Raw genomic sequence first — 21,815 nt, 5'->3', positions numbered from 1 at the left:
GCACCCCCCCAATGCAATCACATCCTTCCTATAATGTGGTGACCAGAATTGCACACAGTACTCCAGCTGTGGCCTTACCAAAGTTCTATACAACTCCAACATGACCTCCCTGCTTTTGTAATCTATGCCTCGATTGTTAAAGGCAAGTGTCCCATATGCCTTTTCACCACCCTATTAACCTGCCCTTCTGCCTTCAGAGATCTATGGACAAACACGCCAAGGTCCCTTTGTTCCTCGGAACTTCCCAGTGTCAGGCCATTCATTGAATACTTCCATGTCACATTACTCCTTCCAAAGTGTATCACCTCATACTTTTCAGGGTTAAATTCCATCTGCCACTTTTCTGCCCATTTGACCATCCCGTCTATATCTTCCTGTAACCCAAGACACTCAACCTCACTGTTAACCACTCGGCCAATCTTTGTGTCATCCACGAACTTACTGATCCTACCCCTCACATTGTCATTTATATAAATGACATCGATGACTAACAATAGGGGACCCAGCACAGATCCCTGTGGTACGCCACTGGACACTGGCTTCCAGTCACTGAAACAGCCGTCTGTCATCACTCTGTCTCCTACAGCTAAGCCAATTTTGAATCCACCTTATCAAGTTACCTTGTATCCCATTTGCATTTGCTTTCTTGATAAGTCTCCCATGTGGGACCTTGTCAAAGGCTTTGCTGAAATCCATGTAAACTACATCAACTGCACTATCCTCATCTACACACCTGGTCACATGTTCAAAAAATTCAATCAAATTTGTTAGGCATGACCTCCCTCTGACAAAGCCATGCTGACTATTACTAATCAAATTTTGCCTCTCCAAGTGGAGATAGATTCTCTCCTTCAGAATTTTCTCCAATAGTTTCACTACCACTGACGTAAGACTCACTGGTCTGTAGTTCCCTGGCTTATCTCTACAACCTTTCTTAATTAGTGGGACCACATTAGCTGTTCTCCAGTCCTCTGGCACCTCCCCCATGGCCAGAGAGGAATTCAAAATTTGGTCAGAGCCCCTGCAATCTCCACCCTCGCCTCCCACAGCATCCCGGGAAACAAATCGTCCGGACCTGGATATTGTCCACTTTTAAGCCTGCCAAAAAGTCCAATACCTTGTCACTCCCTATGATAATTTGCTCAAGAACCTTACAGTCTCTCTCTCTAAGTTCCATATCTACATCCTCATTCTCTTGGGTGAAGACAGATGTGAAGTATTCATTCAACACCCTACCAATGCCCTCTGGCTCCACCCACAGATTTCCCCCTTGGTCCCTAATGGGTCCTACTCTTTCCCTGGTTATCCTCTTCCCATTGATATACTTATAGACTATCTTGGGATTTTCCCTACTTTGACCAGTCAGAACTTTCTCATATCCCCTCTTTGCTCTCCTAATTGCTTTCTTAAGCTCCATCCTACACTTTCTGTACTCCACTAATGCTTCAGTTGATTTGCTCTCCTTGTATTTGCTAAAAGCCTCTCTTTTCCTTCTCATCGTACCCTGAATATTTCTGGTCATCCATGGTTCTCTGGGCTTGTTGCTCCTCCCTATTACCCTAGAGGGAACATGTTGGGCCTGTACCCTCCCCATTTCCTTTTTGAATGCCCCCCACTGCTCCTCTGTAGATTTCCCGACAAGTAACTCTTTCCAGTCCGAAAGCAAAACAAACAGAAAGAGATACAAGAGGGGGCAATAAAGCAGCAAAGAAAAAGGCTCAAAATGGGGGTAGCAGTTACAATCCAAAAGGCTGTAAAGTGCCCAGTTGTAAGATAAGGTGCTGTTCCTCGAGTGTTGAGCTTCAGTGGAACATTGCAGGAGGCTGAGAACAGAAAGGTAAGAGTGGGAGCAAGGTGAAGAATTAAAATGATAGGCGACAGGAGACTCGGGGTCATGCTTGCCGACTGAATGGACAAATCTGCTTTGGGTCTTCCCATTGTAGGGGAGACCACATCACGAGCAGCTTTCTATGCAAGCGCAGGAGATGCAACACCTGCCCTTTTACCTTCTCTCGCATCACCATCCAAGGCCCCAAACACTCCATCCAAGTGAAACAACGATTTACTTGTACTTTCAATTTAGTATACAATATTCGCTGCATTGAGTGCAACAATTTTAGATTATAAATTCTGACCCATTTTGTTTTCTTTTTCTTTACTTTTTCCCCCTCTTGCTTCTGTTTTTCCTGTTTGTTTTGCTGCTGTTAATGATTCTGCCATTCACAGCTCCTCTGGACACACTTTTTATTTCTTTACTTGTCCAATTACCACTCCCTTTCGCCTTGCACCAATCAATTCATTTGTCATTAATCTCTCCTGCGTTCCACCCTATCACAGACCTTCCTTTTTTTCTTTTTCCCAGCCTCCCCTTTTCACTTGCTTAAAACCTGTTACATCTCCAACTTTTCCCAGTTCTGATGAACAAACGAACTAGGAACAGCGGTAGGCTATTTGGGCCCTCGAGCATGCTCCTCCATTCTATAAGATCATGGCTGATCTGTTTGTGAACACAACTCCACTTTCCTGCCTACCCCCGAAACCCTTTGACTCCCTTATTTGACATGAATCCATTTACCTTTGCCTTAAAAACATTCAATGACCCTGCCTCCAACACTCTCCGGGGAAGACCGTTCCACAGACATAAGAACCTCAGAGAAAATAAATTTCTCCTCATCTCTGTCTTAAATGGGAGACCCCTTATTTTTAAACTGTGCCCCCAATTTTTAGTCTCTCCCACAAGGGGAAACATCCTTTTAACATCCATTCTGTCAAGTCCCCTCTTATATCAGGATCTTAGATGTTTCAATAAGATTACCTCTCACCCTCCTAAACTACAATGAATAAAGACCCAACCTGTCCAACCTTTCCTCATAAGATAACCCTCTCATCCCAGGAACCTGTCGAGTGAACCTTCTCTGAACTGCTTCCAATGCAATTATGTCCTTTAAGACGACCAAAACTGTATACATTACTCTAGATGTGGTCTCACCAATGCCCTATATGCCTGTAGCAAAACATCTCTACTTTTACATTCCATTCCCCTTGCAATAAACAACAACACTGCATTTGCCTTCTTAATCACTTGCTGTACCTGCTTACTAACTTTTTGCATTTCGCATACTAGGACAACCAGATCCCTCTGCATCTCAGAGTTCTGCAATCCCTCTCCATTTATATATTTTTCCAGCCAAAGCGGACAAGTTCACACTTTCCCACATTATACTCTATCTGCCAAATCTTTGCACACTCACTTAACCTATCTATATCCCTTTGCAGACTCCTTATGTCCTCTTCACAACTTACTCTCCTACTTATCTTTGTGTCATCAGCAAATTTAGCAACCATACATTCTGTCCCTTCATCCAAGCCATTGATATAGATTGTAAATAGTTGATTCCCGTGGTACTCCACTAGTTACAGCTTGCCAACCTGAAAACAACCCATTTATGCCTCCTCTCTGTTTCCTGTTAGCTAACCAATCCTCTACCCATGCTAATATGTTACCCTCTATATCACGCGCTCTTATTTTGTTTAGTAACCTTTGATGTGGCACCTTGTCAAATGCCTTCTGGAAATCCAAGTACATCACATTCACAGGTTCCCCTTTATCCATGTTGCTTGTTACTTCTTCAAAGAACTCTAATAAATTAGTTAAACACGATTTCCCTTTCACAAAACCATGTTGAATCTGCCTGATTGCATTGAGATTATCTAAATGACCTGCTATAACCACCTTAATAAGATTCCATCATTTTCCCTATGACAAATGTTATGCTAATTGGCCTGTAATTTCCTGTTTTCTGTCTTTCTCCTTTCTTGAATAGCATACATTTGTTATCTTCCAATCTGATGGGACCTTTCCAGAATTTAGGGAATTTTAGAAAATTAAAACTAATGCATCCACTATCTCAGCAGCTATTTCTTTTAAGACCCTTGGATGAAGTCCATCAGGACCTGGGGACTTGTCAGCTTTTAGTTCTAATAATTTTCTCAGTACCCTTTCCCTGGTGAAGGTAATTGTTTTCAGTTCTTCCCTCCCTTTCAACTCTTGATTCACAATTATTTCGGGGATGTTACTTGTATCCTCTACAGCGAAGACAAATGCAAAAATCTGTTCAATTCCTCTGCCATTTTCTTATTTTCCATTATTAACACCCCAGATTCTCTCTCAAGAGAACCAACACTCACTTTACTTACTCTTTTCCTTTTTAAATACCTGTAGAAACTCTTACTATCCGTTTTTATATTTCTAGCTATCTATCTCTTGTACTCTAATTTCCCTCATTATTCTTTTAGTCATTCTTTGCTGTTTTTTATATTCTGTTCAATCTTTTGACTTGCCACTACTCTTGTATGCTTTTTCTTTCAATTTGATACTACCTGTAATTCCTTAGTTAGCTCCGGATGGTGCGTCCTTCCCCTAGAGTCTTTCTTTCTCACTGGAAGATCATTGACCTGAAACATTAATTCTTGTTTCTCTCTCCACAGATGCTGCCCAACATGCAGAGTATTTTCAGCAATTTCTGTTTTTATTTTAGATTTCCAGCATCTGCACTATTTTGCTTTTGTTTCAATTAATCCAATGTCTGCTTGGCCAGCTTCCAAACTTGCACCCTCCATATACCTTAGCTATTCAAAACTGTGCTCTTCATACTCTATTCCACACCAAGTTCTCTGCAGCAAGCAGTGGGAGTCCAGATGGCTATGTTGCCTGCCCTGTGCCAGGGTCTGGGACATCTGCTCAGGCTGGAGCGGAACTTAGAGTGGGAGGGGAAGATCTAGTAATCGCAGTCCGTGTAGGTACCAACGACATAGGCAGGTCAAGGAAAGAGATTCTGCATAGTCAAATGAGGAACTAGGTGCCAAATTAAGAAGCTGAACCTCAAAGGTAATAATCTCTGGATTATCTGAGCCACATGCAAATTAGCATAGGGCAAACAAGATTAGAGAAATTAATGCGTGGCTCAAAGACTACTGTGAAAGAAGTGGGTTCCGATTCGTGGAGCACTGGCAACAGTACTGGGGAAAGTGGTGGCTGTACCGTTGGGACAGTCTACACCTGAACCGTGCTGGGGCTAGTGTTCTAGCGAGCCGCATAGCTAGGTAAGTAGAGAGGGGTTTAAACTGAATAGTGGGAGTAATGGATCAAATTTGGGAAGGTAGGGTAAATCAAGGAGTAGAGAAAAGGCAAGAGAGAAAGGTATTAATATGGGAAATGATAGACTGTGAAAGGAATGGACAGAGTGTGAAAATCTAAAAGTAAATCAACAAATGAGGCTCGAGGTTACATAAATAATAAAAGGAAAAAACTAAAGGTATATAGATAGGTTAAGTGAGTAGGCAAAGAGCTGCCAAATGGAGGATAATGTGGGAAAGTGTGAAATTGTCCACTTTGGCAAGAAGAATAAAAGAAGCATATTATCTAAATGGTGAGAGATTGCAGAGCTCTGAGATGCAGAGGGATCTGGGTGTCCTAGTGCATGAATCGCAAAAGGTTAGTATGCAGATATAGCACGTAATTAGGAAAGCTAATAGAATGTCATCATTTATCGCGAGGGGAATTGAATACAAAAGTAGGGAGGTTATGCTTCAGCTATACAGGGCATTAGTGAGACCACATCTGGATTACTGTGTACAGTACTGGTCTCCTTATTTAAGAACAAAGAACAGTACAGCACAGGCACAGGCCATTCGGCCCTCCAAGCCTGCGCCGATCTTGATGCCTGCCTAAACTAAAACCTTCTGCACTTCCGGGGACCGTATCTCTCGATTCCCATCCTATTAAGGAAGGATGTAAATGCGTTGGAGGCAGAGCAGAGAAGGTTTACTTGACTAATACCTGGAATGGGCGGGCTGTCTTACGAGGAAAGATTGGACAGGCTAGGCTTGTATCCGCTGGAATTTAGAACAGTAAGAGGCAACTTGATTGAAACATACAAGATCCTGAGGGGTCTTGACAGGGTGGATGTGGAACAGATGTTTCTCCTTGTGGTAGAATGTAGAATTAGGGGTCACTGTTTAAAAATAAGGGGTCGCCCATTTAAGACAGAGATGAGGAGAAATTCTTTTTCTCAGAGGGTCGTGAGTCTTTGGAATTCCCTTCCTCAAAAGGAGGTGGAAGCAGAGTCGTTGAATATTTTTAAGGCAGAGGTAGATAGATTCTTGATAAGCAGGGGTTGGAAGGTTCTCAGGGGTAGGTGGAAATGTGGAGTAATCAGTTCAGCCATGAACTTGCTGAATGGCGGAACAGGCTTGAAGGGTCGAGTAGCCTACTCGAGCTCATAATTTGTACGTTGGTCTAAGTCCTTAAAGTCACTTAGATTGATTCCTTGACCCCCAACAAAGCCTCACACTTTTAATTCTCATCCTGTGATTAAATATCTCCACTGTCTTGCCTATCTTTATACCCTCCTCTCTCCCTTATAACCTCTGTTTGGCTGACTCTAGCTCCTTGCATGTCCTCCCCATCCTTCCACACTACCATTATTGGTCAGAGCTTTAGCCACCTAGGTTCCAAATTCTGTACATGATGGGGGCGGGGGGGGGGGGACAAGACCATGGTGTAGTGGTAATGTCACTGAAATAGTAATCTAATGGCCCAGGCTAATGTCCTGGGACACACGGGTTCAAATCCCACCATGGCAGCTGACGGAATTTCAATTAATTAATTTTTAAAAATCTGGAATTGAAAGCTAGTCGCAGTAATGGTACCATGAAGCTATCATTGATTGTTGTAAAAACCCAACCTAATGTCCTTTAAGGAAGAATCAGACAGAGTCAGCATGGATTTACGAAAGGGAAATCATGCTCGACAAATCTACTAGAATTCTTCGCGGATGTAACTGGTACAGTTGATGAGGGGGAGCCAGTGGATGTGGTTTATTTGAACTTTCAGAAGGCTTTCGAAAAACTCCCACATAAGAGATTAGTGTGTAAAATTAAAGGGCATGGGATTGGGGGTAGTGTATTGCGATGAATAGAAAATTGGTTGGCAGACAGGAAACAAAGAGTAGCGATAAATGGGTCTTTTTCTGAATGGCAGGCAGTGACTAGTGGGGTACCGCAGGGATCGGTGCTAGGACCCCAGCTATTCACGATATACATTAATGATTTAGATGAGGGAACTAAATGTAATTATCTCCAAATATGCAGATGACACAAAACTGGCTGGCAGCGTGAGTTGCGAGGAGGATGCAGGGAGGCTTCAGGGTGATTTGGACATGTTGAGTGAGTGGGCTAATGCATGGCAGATGCAATATAATGTGGATAAATGTGAGGTTATGCACTTCGGAAGCAAAAACAGGAAGGCAGATTATTATCTGAACATTTATAAACTGAGAGAGGGGAATATGCAACGAGACCTGGGTGTTCTCGTATACCAGTCGCTAAAAGCAAGCATGCAGGTCCAACAGGCGGTAAAAAAAGGCAAATGGTATGTTGGCCTTCATAGCCAGAAGATTAGAGTACAGGAGCAGGGATGTCTTGCTGCAATTATACAGGGCCTTGGTGAGGCCACACCTGGAGTATTGTGTGCAGTTCTGGTTTCCTTATCTGAGGTAGGATGTTCTTGCTATAGAGGGAGTGCAACGAAGGTTTACCAGACTGATTCCTGGGATGGCGGGACTGATATATGAGGAGAGACTGAGTCGGTTAGGATTATATTCGCTGGAGTTCAGAAGAGTGAGGGGGGATCTCATAGAAACCTATAAAATTCCAACAGGACTTGACAGGGTAGATGCAGGAAGGATGTTCCCGATGGTGGGGGAGTCCAGAACCAGGAGTCATAGTGTAAGGATAAGGGGTAAACCTTTCAGGACTGAGATGAGGAGAAATTTCTTCACCCAGAGCGTGGTGAACCTGTGGAATTCGCTACCACAGAAAGCAGTTGAGGCCAAAACATTGTATGGTTTCAAGAAGGAGTGAGATATAGCTCCTGGATTTAAAGGGATCAAAGGATATGGGGCGAAAGCAGGAACAGGTTACTGAGTTGGATGATCAGCCATGATCATAATGAATGGCACAGCAGACTCGAAGGGCCGAATGGCCTACTCCTGCTCCTATTTTCTATCTTTCTACGAAGGAAATCTGCTGTCCTTACCTGGTCTGGCCTACATGTGACTCAAGGTGGCTGATTCTTAACTGCCCTCTGAAATCACCTAACAGGCTGCTCAGTTGTCAAGGGCAATTAGGGATGAGCAACAAATGCTAGTGATGCCCACATCTCACAAAAGAATAAAAAAATCTTCCCCCCCTAAAACCCTCAATATTTTCTTCTTTAAGATCCACCTCTTTGATCTTTGTTCATCCCTAATGATCTTTCCTTTGTTGGCTCAGTGTCTTTTTTTGCTTACACCTTTGTAAAATACCCAGGATGTTTTACCAAGTTAAAGGTTCTAGATAATTTCAAGTTGTTAAATATGTTTTTTTCAAACAATAAAAATACTTTGGTCACCCAACACAAGATAATGTTTAATATTGTGTTTTGGTTTTAAATATATTGTGTTTTCCAGAGCCGGGAAATAAGTAACCACAAAAAATGTAATTTATTATGAAATGTATCCTATTTCAGAGCTTGGCATGGATTTTATTCCTCAAACATTAGTCTGAAAATGTACCAATAAGATTTAAAGCTAATTTGGCATTCTATTAAATTAGATGTCACTGTGATCAGACCTGTAGCCAAATGAAAACACCTTTCAACTCACCAGGCCAAAATTAGCAACTGGTGAAATTAGTCCACTCTGTAATGTCCAGCTGCAATTAAAACTAGATATTAAAACTGAAGCCAACTGAAGAATCAAAGCAAGCAGAATAATAGATTTGAATCACATCAAGTACAGTAACAAGTCCAGGCATCAGGTTGGTTACAAAGGACGACTCTTAATTTAGGTTAGTAAAGTAAAAAAACTTCCCCCACCCCCCCACTCCCCCCTTCTTTCTTTTAAGGGCTCTTCCAAGCTATGCAATCTTCAGATCATCAGAGTAGGCAGACAAACAACAAACTATTCTCAGGCTTCTGTCAATGTAACTTCCTTGGTTAATCACATCCTCCTCTTAGTGCCTCATAATGTAGCAGTCTCACTAACATCAGGAACTCTGCGCGCTGTTGACCAATGTCTGCTGCTATGACCCGACCTCTTATAAATTCAGTACATAAACCAAACAAAATAAAATAAAGGCAATGCCATTTTTTTCTCTTTAAAATATTAATCTGAAGAACACATTTTGCTTTGTTATGTAGATCTTCCAACAATACATGAAGTACTAGCTGTTTGACCGCAACCTAACAATGTGATTCGTCCTATTGGACCCTGGAGCCACACTAATTTTTTACCTGTTCTAAAAATTGCAGCCTAGTAGGCTGAGAAGTAGCTATTAATCGTAGTACACTCAATGTGGCTGATATACAAAAAGATTCTTACCTATTTAAATTAATTCAAAACAATTAAAAACTTAGAAAACTTGACAATTATTAATGAATTTCCTAAGTCATCTTTTTCACAACAATGTATGAAAAGTAACCAATCCGGAGAGCTCCTGTGCTGGCTCTACCAGACCAAGAACAAAATCCTACTTGTTATTTTAAAAGAAGACTTCTCTCAATAAAATTTATTCTCACAAAGTTTGGCTCAGGTTGCTCACTTATTATTTTTATCATTTATTTTTGTGTGAGTTTTCTCCTCCCAAAGAGGAGAGATGTTAGTGCCAGAAATACTGGAATATCATTCCATTTTGCACATGCATTTGCACCACACTAGTGGCAGGCAATGACCATCTCCAACAAGAGAGAATCTAACTATCTCCCCTTGATATTACGAAGCATTATCATCACTGAATCCCCCACCAACAACATCCTGGGAGTTACCATTGATCAGAAACCGAACTGAACCAGCCATGTAAATACTGTAGCTACAAGAGCAGGTCAGAGACTAGGAATTCTGCAGCGAGTAACTCATTTCCTCTCTCCCCAGTGCCTGTTTACCATCTATAAGGTACAAGTCAGGAATGCGATGGAACACTCTCCACTTGCCTGGATGAGTGCGGTTCCAACAACACTCAAGAAGCTCAACACAATCCAGGACAAAGCAGCCTGCTTTATCGGCACCCATTCACCACATTCAACATTCACTCCCTCCACCACCAACGCACAGTGGCAGCAGTGTGTAATATATTCAAGATGCACTGAACCAACTCACCAAGGCTCCTTCCACAGCACCTTCCAAACCCAAGGCCTCTATACTTAGTAGGACAAAGTCAGCAGATGCATGGGAACACCACCAACAACAATTCCCCTCCAAGCCATACATCATCCTGACTTGGAACTAGATCAATGTTCCTTCAAAGTCCTGGAACTCCCTTCCTCACAACACTGTGGGTGTACCTATATCACAAAAACTGCCGCGGTTCAAGAAGATGGCTCACCACCACCTTCTCAAGGGTAATTAGGGATAGGAAACAAATGCTGGCCTTGCCAGTGACACCTACATCCCATGAAAGAATTTTTTAAAAAACACAGCATCAACATTAAGCAGATTCAGATTAAATACAGCATAGGTAAGATGCAGCATGAAGCTCACTCTGCACATGCCCAACAAGTTACCTACTATTTTCAAAGGGAAAAAAAGCATCTCTTACTTCTGAGACATCCTTGAGGCCTTTCTGAGTGAGATTGCCAATTTAGTTTTGTACTAGAAGTTCACATCTGATTGCAACTGGGCTTAAGTTGGTTAAATTAATTCAACATGGGAACCTCACTGCCAGCAAAGAGAGTAGACACACATCCTATTAGCCTGGAATCAATTTCAACCATATTCCTGGAAGGGAAGGATAGTGAGGCAATGTAATGTAACACTGTGTCTCCACTGCCTGCTCATCGTAATAATAACTGGAGAGAAGGTGCACGACACAAATGAAACAAACAGTGACATTTTTGAAGTACAGTAGCAAATTAGACACTTTGATCCCAGGAATGATGTGCCAAATGGACACCATGCTTCTTTACCAAGAAGGAAGAAAAATTAGATGAAGACCTCTGGATATATGAAGATGACCAAAAGTGATCAACCCAAGAGCCGAAGAAGGGTCACTGACCCAAAACGTTAACTCTGCTTCTCTTTTCACAGATGCTGCCAGACCTGCTGAGTGGTTCCAGCATTTCTTGTTTTTATTCCAAGAGTGGTACTGGTTGGGGGATCACAGCAAGTTGCTTGTTTGTCATTCCATCAACGGAACAGCAAGTCACAAAAGCCATGTGATTTAGAAAAAATCCTTGAGACTTTTATATAGCGGTAATTGATTTAATTCTTTATAATGACCTCTCTCGTCAAGGCTATCAAGAAATGTGTTGCATTAAGTAGGTCACTTCTTAAAGACTGTTCTCCACTGGATCAAAAGCTAGCAATTGTTTCAGGCCTTGTAACTGCATATCAAGCCACTATATAACCCTTTAAATATAAGTTGCTATTCAGTTTCATTAATAAAATAAAATTCTATATTATTACCTCCAGACAGATACATAAATAATGATTAAAAGCAGGAGAGTCAACGAGGAAACTCCACAACCAACGATTAGAGTGACCGAAGGCAGGATCAATTTGTCCATGTTCTATGAGAAAGCCAGAATAAAGAAATTGTTAGAAGTCAGAACTGTCAGTGTACATCTTCTTGTAATGAAATTCACTATCATGTTTTAAAACAAGGTGCAATACAAATTTATTTTTCCATAGGAGATCCGACATGGACTCAATGGGCCGAGTGGCCTCCTTCTATGCCGTAAATGATTCTATAGCAACTTAAACTGCTAACTAATTGACTAATCTCCATTTTTTTTTCATTTTATCGCTTCTCCTCAAAGTGTTAACCCATGTCAGTAGCCTTGCGTTAGTTACTTTGTTCAAGCTGACATTCTTTATACATAAGTCTAACCAGTGTCATCGAGATACTCAACTGAAATGCATCAACATAAAGCTCAATCTGTTTGCTTTCAATATCCTGTGCATCTTCCAGCAGGGACCCAGGATGACATTTTCCTCTCCTTCTCTAAGGTACTGTGGTCAACCATAGCATCCAACTGCTCACCCAGCTGAGATCAACTTATTCAAAACTGAACAGGAATCAAAACTAGGAACTTCTTGCCCAGTACAGCTTAGTGCCAAGCCAGTGAGTGCATTTATCCCATAAGCCACATGAAAGTCTTTTAAAATTAAAACACTGGTAACAATACCACCCAGTAAAGTGGAGGTACAAACCTCTACACTATGCAGTCTCTCTAACTTGCTGAAATTCTAATCGCATCTATGTGAACATTAGGAAGCATCAGACAGAGAAATCGCTTTATAATGTGCAGGGTGGGAAAATCAGACAGAAAATTGCATCTGCCTGTGGGCGGTTTCAAAGCAGCATTGGACAGGCTTAGAGATGGATATCTGCCCATGCTGCCATCACTAAATGATGCCTGAATAAAAATAAAAGTGACAATCAAGTTCAGACAATGTGACTGTATAATTGTCTGATCAATGCACTGTAAATCTATACCTGTTACTAATATAAGAATTAGAATTAGAACATTACAGCGCAGTACAGGCCCTTCGGCCCTCGATGTTGCGCCGACCTGTGAAACCATCTGACCTACACTATTCCATTTTCATCCATGTGTCTATCCAATGTCCACTTAAATGCCCTTACATCTTACATCTTACATCTTTGCACATATCCTGTCATTTTTTTCCCATTATAAATTCCTATGCTCATATTTACAATGGAAACTGGTTATGTAAAATTTGTAACTGCACGCTTTCCAACACACGCCCGCCCCTTCAGTGGAGGTACGGCAATGCCAGAGTTGTCACTGTAATTACAGCGTGGCAAGTTTACATAATAAATGTGGGACACAGGAATTTATAATGGAATACAAAAGTAAGGACAGAATATATGACTTTAAAATGGATACTGATTACATCTGTGTGCCCTGGTCTAAAGTTCCTTGCTCTCAAACCCTGCTTCATTTGCAGACAACACTTGGTCTAATCCTCCCGGTGTGCAATGCCACAGTACATTCATTGACTAGTATAAAATTAAAAGCTTATGTCCAGTATGTATCCATCATACTTCACACATCATATACTCTGTTACAAAGAAAACAATCTTTAAAAAAGAGTATCAGTCATAACCAAGACACTAAAATTTAAAATCAGCTACAACTGTCCTCTGATTGATGTCGGCAGTTTGTTAGGAGCTACAGTTTTTTGGATTTGCCTATTAAGCCTTTAAAGGAGCAGAGCAGGTTTGCAGCTCAACATCACAGCCACGCTGCAGACCCAAGACTGCCCACAGCCAACACAATGGGAGGTTACAAGTTAGATAAGTGTTTGTCAAAAGGCATTCTATCTTAACATAGTCCTTTGTAAAACAATGAATTAGGAAAGGTAAGAAAAAGGTTAAGAAATAACTAAGAAATCAGGTAGTTATATTTCTCATTAGATGGTACACACATCATCAGAAAAAGAACAAAGAACAAAGATAATTACAGCACAGGAACAGGCCCTTCGGCCCTCCAAGCCTGCGCCGATCCAGATCCTCTCTCTAAACATGTCGCCTATTTTCTAAGGTTCTGTATCTCTTTTCTTCCTGCCCATTCATGTATCTGTCTAGATACATCTTAAAAGACTCCATCGTGCCCGCATCTACCACCTCCGCTGGCAATGCGTTCCAGGTGCCCACCACCCTCTGCGTAAAGAACTTTCCACGCATATCCCCCCTAAACTTTTCCCCTTTCACTTTGAACTCGTGTCCTCTAGTAATTGAAACCCCCACTCTGGGAAAAAGCCTCTTGCTATCCACCCTGTCTATACCTCTCATGATTTTGTACACCTCAATCAGGTCCCCCCTCAACCTCCGTCTTTCTAATGAAAATAATCCTAATCTGCTCAACCTCTCTTCATAGCTAGCGCCCTCCATACCAGGCAACATCCTGGTGAACCTCCTCTGCACCCTCTCCAAAGCATCCACATCCTTTTGATAATGTGGCGACCAGAACTGTACGCAGTATTCCAAATGTGGCCGAACCAAAGTCCTATACAACTGTAACATGACCTGCCAACTCTTGTACTCAATGCCCCGTCCGATGAAGGAAAGCATGCCGTATGCCTTCTTGACCACTCTATTGACCTGCGTTGCCACCTTCAGGGAACAGTGGACCTGAACACCCAAATCTCTCTGGACATCAATTTTCCCCAGGACTTTTCCATTTACTGTATAGTTCACTCTTGAATTGGATCTTCCAAAATGCATCACCTCGCATTTGCCCTGATTGAACTCCATCTGCCATTTCTCTGCCCAACTCTCCAATCTATCTATATTCTGCTGTATTCTCTGACAGTCCCCTTCACTATCTGCTACTCCACCAATCTTAGTGTCGTCTGCAAATTTGCTAATCAGTCCACCGATAAAAGAACAAAGATAAATATGAACTTTTTTTTCTATTTTCAACGTTGAAGGGCCTACAACGCAATTCAAGCAGTTTCTGTTTTTAACCAAGCCAGATCAGTTAGTCAGTACACGAGTAGCATCTCACATTGAAAGTGGGGACAAGAATATCTGTGTCCATGCATACACTAAAAGATGGCTGCAAATCTCAATGCTAATTTTTTCTCATTTCTTTCTTTGATTTGCTGAGATTAGGTGGCTGTCCCTGAAATGCACTTTAAAGATGCTGCTGTCACTTAATCAAACAGCTTTCTAAAAGGAACAGCGAAATAAATGGTATGTTTTCAAACAATTTTATTAAGATGACTTCAGTGTCACATTTACCATTGTCTGCATCGGAAGCCTCAAAGTGGAGGCCCACTCGAGTGCTAACATTACAATTATAACTGAACTATTGTTTGCCTTAAACTGCTGTGATTATTATTCTACACAGTACAATTATGCCCAAATATAATTTTACATCAATTCAAATGAGTATATAGTTGCTGTGTTTATAACTAATATCTGCAAAATTGCATCTAATTATTAAAAAAGAAATTAAAGCCGGTCCCTTAGCATCTGATCCTTATCTTCATATATTATGACAGAAACACATATTAGTTCCATTGCAGCATCTGATAATAACCCAATCTGCTCAAACATACGCACTTTACTAATGCTTTGGTGTTGATGTTTCTGGAACATCAAATGAAAATCTGCTCAGAATGTAAGGTACATAATATAGTACACAGCCAACCGAATATATAAAGCACAGAGTAGATCTAAAAAAGGGAATAAGAGGGGCAAAGAGAGAGCATGAGAATAGATTAGTGGCTAACATAAAAGGGAAGCCAAGAGTGTTTCATAAATATAGAAATAGTAAAGAAAGTAGCCAAAGGAAGGGCAGAGCCAATTAGCGACCAAAAAGATCTTCTTGCAGAGGCAGAGGGCCTGGCTGAGGTACTGGGCTGAAGTTTAACAGCATGCCGCAAATCGCGGCAACATGTTCTCATCTCGGCGGTCCGCTCGCACGGATCCGCCGTCGCTGAGCCTTCGCGATATTTCGTGTGGGGGCTCATTTAAATGGAGGGGGCAGAGCGGCTGTCCCCGATGACGTAGAGAGGGTGGCTGTTCTGTCCCCGACAACGGCGTCCAGTGCCACAGCACAGGTGCCGGTGCCATTTTTAAAGGGCTTCAGGCCCTTCATTCTCACTTCAGTTCTTAAAGGTCCCGCTTCACTGCAACCTGCCAAAAAATGTTATTCCAAAGAAGATTCCCCTTTCCCACTCACCCACCCCACAATGAGTCCTCCTTTTTACAGTGACATATCCACACAAAAAAGCACCTTTTGGTTTCTTGAACTTTCCCCCGTAAGGTCAAAACATTTGACTCTCAACCCCTTCCCATCATCCCCACAACCAATTACAATAGTTCTCCCCGCTCCCCCCCACCTCCCGCCCTGAAAGATTCACTCATCCCCTCTCCTCACCAGTGTCACGCCTTGGAACTCCAAATGGAGTTCCAAAGACACGGGTGTTGCGGCCGGCAGCCAGAATATTAGCATGAGACGGTCGTTGCTACCAGGTAGGTAATTATCCTTTAATTTTGATTCTATTTGCATATTAAAATGAAGGCCAAGGCCTCACCGCCGCCGACAAAATTCGGTGGGGCCTTCCCGGTGTCGCGGATCGTGGCGGGCCTCTCCCAGAAGAATTTTCCAGCACACCACCACCCCCCCACCCCGCCATGACCCCCGACGCTGGAGGGCTCATAAAATTCAGCCCACTAAATGAGTAATTTACATCAGTCCTCACTGAAGAAGAGGATGCTGCCAATGACACAATAAAGGAGGTAGGAGGGATATTGGATAGGATAAAAATAAAGTGGAGGTACTTAAAAGATTGGCAGTCCTCAAAGTAGAAAAGTCCAGAAGAGGGAACGGTTAGAGGGAACTAAGGGCGGAAATTGCGAAGATTCATGCCACAATCTTCCAATCCTCCTTCGAAATGGGGGTGGTGCCAGAGGACTGGAGGGTTACAAGTGTTACACCCCTGTACACAAAAGGGGAGATGGAGAAACCTCATATCTATAGGCTAGCCAGCATAAAGTTGATGGTGAGGAAACCTCGGGATAATAATGCAGGACAACTTAATTGGCCTTTAAAAATAATAAACAGAAGTTGTGTCGGATTTGTTAAAGGCAAATCGTGTTCAGCTACCTCAGTGAAGCACTCTGATGAATGAGTGAAGAGGTTTGATGAGGGTAGTGGGGCTGATGTTGCATATATGCACTTTCAAAAGGTATTTGACAAAGTACCACGTTGTTAGACTTGTAAGCCAAATTGAAGCCCAGGGGATGAAAGGAACAAAGGCAGTTTGGATACAAAATTGGTAAGGGACAAAAAGCAGAGTTTTTATAGACTGGAGGGAAGCATACAGTGGCGTTCCCTGGGATTGCTATGAGAAACACTGCTCTCTTTGATATATATTGTATTGTCATGCTAGGCCCCCAACAGCCAAGAATGAGTTACATTAATTTTGTCATGAACACTAATTTTAAACTGTTACTGGAGTAAAGAAAGGATTTGTTAAACAGATCAGCCGTGGCTGGAAAAGACATTTGCATATTAACAGGCAGTGTTTGGACGAACAAAGCAGCCATTCCCTGACACATTCAACCCACAATGGACTTCAGATCACCAGACGTTGAAGGTGGGGAAGCTCGCATTCCAGGATGACTGCTGAGATGGCCGAATACACAAACAGACATGGTCAAACCAGCTAGTCACATGACTAATCTGCTGGGCAACCCAAGTTTTTTTGAATTTATACAGTTTGTGCAGAAAGCAGAATGCTCCTGGACTGAGAAGATCTCTCCTGGCTTGCTCACTACAGCCTCTCCTGTCTGCTTGTTCCCATCTCTTTCTCACAAGCCTCTGAATCCACTGAAGACACATGAATCCCAAGAGAGAAAAGTCTCCTACAGCGAACAAGGTTTAAGAAGAATACTGGGCCCCAAAGAAAAGGAAGATCTACCTACAATAAAGGACACTACAGTGAGCTCGAAGAACCGTAACACAAAAAACCTCCTCAGATATTGCCTCAAACTTTTCCACTTTATTTCTTCTGCTTTCTTTCTGTCTCTATCTGCATATTGTGTATCGTGTATGCATGCTAGCATGGGCGAGTTGTGTATCCGTAGGCGTCAACTGAATTAGAGTTTAAGTTTAATAAATTTAAACTTTTCTTCTTTAAACCTAAGGAAGCCTGTTTGTGCTGTTTTTTTTGCCTTATAATTGGGAAGCGGTGAACAAGGATTCACCAAGGGCGAACTAAAAACACAGTGTGTTTTAAAATTAAACCCTATTACAGTAAGACCAGGTGAAAGCTAAAAGGGTGAAAGGGACCCCTAGTCACCTTTCTCACCTGGTCATAACTATATATATATATATGGCTAAAATTTGCAGGGCTATGAGGAAAGAACAGGGGAGTAGGACCAGTTGGATAAATGTACCCAACAGCCTGCACAGGCACGCTGGGCTGAATGGCCTCTCCTTCTGTGCTGTATCTAAGAAACCAAGAGGTTTACCATGATAAAGATTATGTTCAACTTAAGGGAACTGAGTACCCAAATAATTGCTAGTGTGATAGAAGTAATTTTCCAGTGTGAAATATTATCGCACCGATTCAGTCACCACGGATTGGTGGGACATACGCAAATATGAATCTGAGCTCCCCGTCTCAGTCACAGGCAGGAGTCACTAGCACGGTGGATAGGAATGTGTCTCCACGGACTTCTAGAAGGCATCTGATAAGGTTCCGCAAAAGATATTATTAGCAAAAATGAGAGCACACAGAATAAGGGCAACCTTGTGGTATGGTTGGGAAGTAGGTGACAGTAGAAATAAAGGGCACATTATCTGATAAGCAGGATGCAACTAGTGGTGTTCCTCAGGGATCTGTATTGGGGCCTCAGCCTTTCACAATATATATTACTTGGATGCGTGAATAGAGCGTTGTATGTCCAAATTTGCAGCTGGCGTTGTAGGAGCCACAGTAAGTTAAGCAGATGAGAGCAGAAAGTTACAAAGACATATAGATAGAGTGGGAAAAATTAGGGCATGTGGAATTCAATGTAGGGAAGTGAAAGGTCATCCATTTCAAATCAGAGAAAGACAAAAATGAGAATATTTTCTTAAAGGTGAGACTGGCAGCCAGGGAGGAATAAAGGGATTTTGGCATCCACCTGTAAAAACCAGTGCACAGGTACAAAAAGTCATCAAATAGTTTAATGGCATTTTGGCCTTTATCTCAAGGGGACTGGAATACAAAGGTGAGCAAGTAATGCTTTCAGAGAAGAAAGACCTGCATTTATACGGAGTCTTTCACAACCTCAAGACATCCCAAAGCTTTATACAACCAATTAGGTACTTTCAAAGTTGAAGTCACTGTTGTAATGTAGGGAAGCACTAAGCCAATTTGCACACATAAACAGCTATGAGAGTGAGAGTTAAATCACCAACTTTTGTTTGTTTATCTAAACTTTTAAGAGCTAAGTAATTGAGTTTAGTGTTTGGGGGGTGGGTGGTTGCCAACAGCTGAAGCCCATAATCTGTGATACCTGCACAAGGTAGGGGGTCCGGGATGAGCAAATATGCAAAGAATGTCTCCAGCTGCTTTAAAGAAAAAGACCTGCATTTATATAGCACCTTTCATGACCTCAGGATATCCCAAAGCACTTTACAGGCAATTAAGTACTTTTGAAGAGTCGTCAGTTGTAATGTAGAGAAACACAGTGGCCAAATTACACATAGCAAGGTCCCACAAACAGCAATGAGATTAATGCTCAGATAATCTGTTTTTTTTAAAATGCTGTTGGTTCAGTAAGCAATGTGTGCCAGGGCACTGGAAGTAGTTCCCTGCTGTACTTCAAAAAGTGCTGTGGGATCTTCTGAACCCGAGAGGACAGATGGGTCTCATCCAAATGATGGCGCCTCCAACACTGCAGCACTCCCTCATTACTGCACTGAAGTATCAATCTGAAGTAGGTGCTCAAATCTCTGGAGTGGGACTTAAACCCACAACCTTCTGATTCAGACAGGGATGTGCTACCTCTGAGCCAAGGCTGACAAAAGGCTTCAGATGTATGTTGCCTTGATCAAACCCCATCTGGAGTACTGTGTTCAGACTTTGGGCCCAAACCTCAGGAAAAATACAGTAGCTTTTAAGGGGTTTCAGTGAAAATCAGCAGAATGGCACTAGGACTCTTAAAGGGTTAATTATGAATAAAGGCTGTATATGCTTTAATGTTTATGTTTTATGGCTGTATATGTTTTTACCCCTTGAGTTTAAAAGGTTGAGAGGTGATCTAATTGAGATCTTTAACATGATTAAGGGATTTGTTAGGATAAATACAGAGAAACTATCTCTTTTCACAAGAAAATGCAGAGCAACAGCGCATAATCTTAAAATTGGAGCTAGGCTATTGAGGAGTGAAATCCAGAAACACATGTTTATATAAAGCATTGTGGAAATCTGGAACTCTTTGCAAAAATCTATGCAGGTTCAATTAATTGAAATTTTCAAGACAGAATTAGGTTAGGGTATCTAGGGATATGGAGCAAAGGCAGGTAAATGGAGGTGATATACAGATCAGCCATAATTTAACTGAATGACAGAATAGGCTCAAGGATTTGCATGGCCTTGACTTGTTTCTATCTTCCTCTGCACTTTGGGGCCTCTGAACTTTATGTGATCGAGAAAAGAGAGTGATGAAAGAAAGATCTACAGCCGAGAAAAACAAACAATCCCCATGTTCGAGTTCTCAACAATGGTGTTGCTTTCACTATCAGATCACAATTAAGTAAGTGATTGTGCTGCTTATATTTGTATAATGTCCTTCAGTGACAGGAAGGACATTTAATTATTGGTTTTCTATCGAACTATGTTAGTGAAAGAAGACCATATTGACATCAATGTCTGTATCTGCCAGACAGAACTAGGTGCAGGTAGTGTACCATCTGGCACCAGTAATGAGTGCCCATGATTAAAGCGCCATTAAACAATACTGAGAGTTCAAGGTTTTGAAGATTTAAAAAACTGTTTTGATACACTCCTTATAACACTGTCTTTACTTTCAAACTGATCAACAGTGCAGAAAAACAGTGAGCTGAACAACTTAAACTAATTTCAAATCAATTCTATCTGGTCATTTTTTTCCCCCTTCTGTTTCTTTCCCTGGGACATGCAAAAACTATGATTAGAAAGTTGACAGGGTCTACTCCCAAGCTTCCGCCGTTACAAGGCAATTGCTTAGAGAAGCATGACAGCATGGGTTATTCACATTTTCCATGTCAGTGGTGGTGGGGAAGGGTGTCGAATGACGAGTAGGAAATTGTCTGAAATCTATTTAACATCTCCCCCACAGGGCCACAGGCAAGTTCAGGATCTCAACAGTGTGATGGGATCAATTCTGTGTCTCAAAACTGCTATGAATCAGTACTTCAATCCACTATGTTATAAAAACAATATACTTGTATGTAACTTCTCCCTTCAAGTTTCTTTACATATCCTTTGATCATAAGACCCCACATTTTTCAACAGAAAGACCTCTCTTAAACCTAGTAATATTGTTATTGTCTCCCTTTTGTGCAGAATTACCTACCTTCCACTATAATTAAAACTAAGATCAAAAAAGTACAATGGGAAGAATAATAGGTAAATATCAACCTGCTAGCACTCCTAGGCCCCTGCAGTTTTCTATTTTAATGTCATCTCACCTTTTCCAATACCTTTCTCCTCCCACTTTTCCTTCATCAGTAGATAGAAATACTTCAGTTTGAAAATAACTGCCCATCTTCTCCATAAGTTACCAAGTTGGCATTTATCTCATTCCTCTACATTTTGCAAAACATATTATTACATGTTTAATCTACAATAATTGATATACATTGTCTATTAAATTCTAATGACATTATAGTTCTATTGAAATTTACATGGTATTCAGTTCTTACTCGATAACAACAAAAGATGTCAAAAATGATCATCTTCAAGAGCAACTTCATGGGGTCTCCAAAAATAGGCTCCTACAGAAGTTCAAGTCTGATTAATCAGATTACAGATTTCAGGGCAGATGGCCTTTATGACAGGTTTTAATGTAATTAAACAAAATGATCAAAACGCAAGATCCTCAAAATTACTGTTATCAAAATTGGCATATGAAGGCACTAAGTTTTCATATGATATTCTTTGTTTGTTATGTTGAAGCAGGCATCAATCCACAAAATAAATCAAATAATGCCATGTTAAAATAAATGACAAAGGACTATCATGTCAATGTGTTAAGTGTTTCCA

At 41.4% G+C, this 21,815-nt stretch overlaps 1 protein-coding gene across 11 annotated transcripts in view; it reads right to left on the bottom strand.

Annotated features, from left to right (window-relative positions):
* adgrb1a (adhesion G protein-coupled receptor B1a) overlaps positions 1-21,815 on the bottom strand; it is a 684,782-nt gene that overhangs the window by 157,200 nt on the left and 505,767 nt on the right. For all 11 annotated transcript variants that reach the window (XM_068031354.1, XM_068031357.1, XM_068031358.1 and 8 more), the window contains one exon: positions 11,502-11,605. In XM_068031354.1, the coding sequence (XP_067887455.1) occupies positions 11,502-11,605 (104 nt within the window). The remainder of the gene's footprint in view (positions 1-11,501; positions 11,606-21,815) is intronic.

The sequence above is a fragment of the Heterodontus francisci genome, chromosome 5, assembly GCF_036365525.1.
Source record: "Heterodontus francisci isolate sHetFra1 chromosome 5, sHetFra1.hap1, whole genome shotgun sequence".
Lineage (NCBI taxonomy): Eukaryota > Metazoa > Chordata > Chondrichthyes > Heterodontiformes > Heterodontidae > Heterodontus > Heterodontus francisci.
The sequence above is the reverse complement of the archived record's forward strand: the minus strand, read 5'-3'. Positions and strand labels throughout refer to the sequence as shown.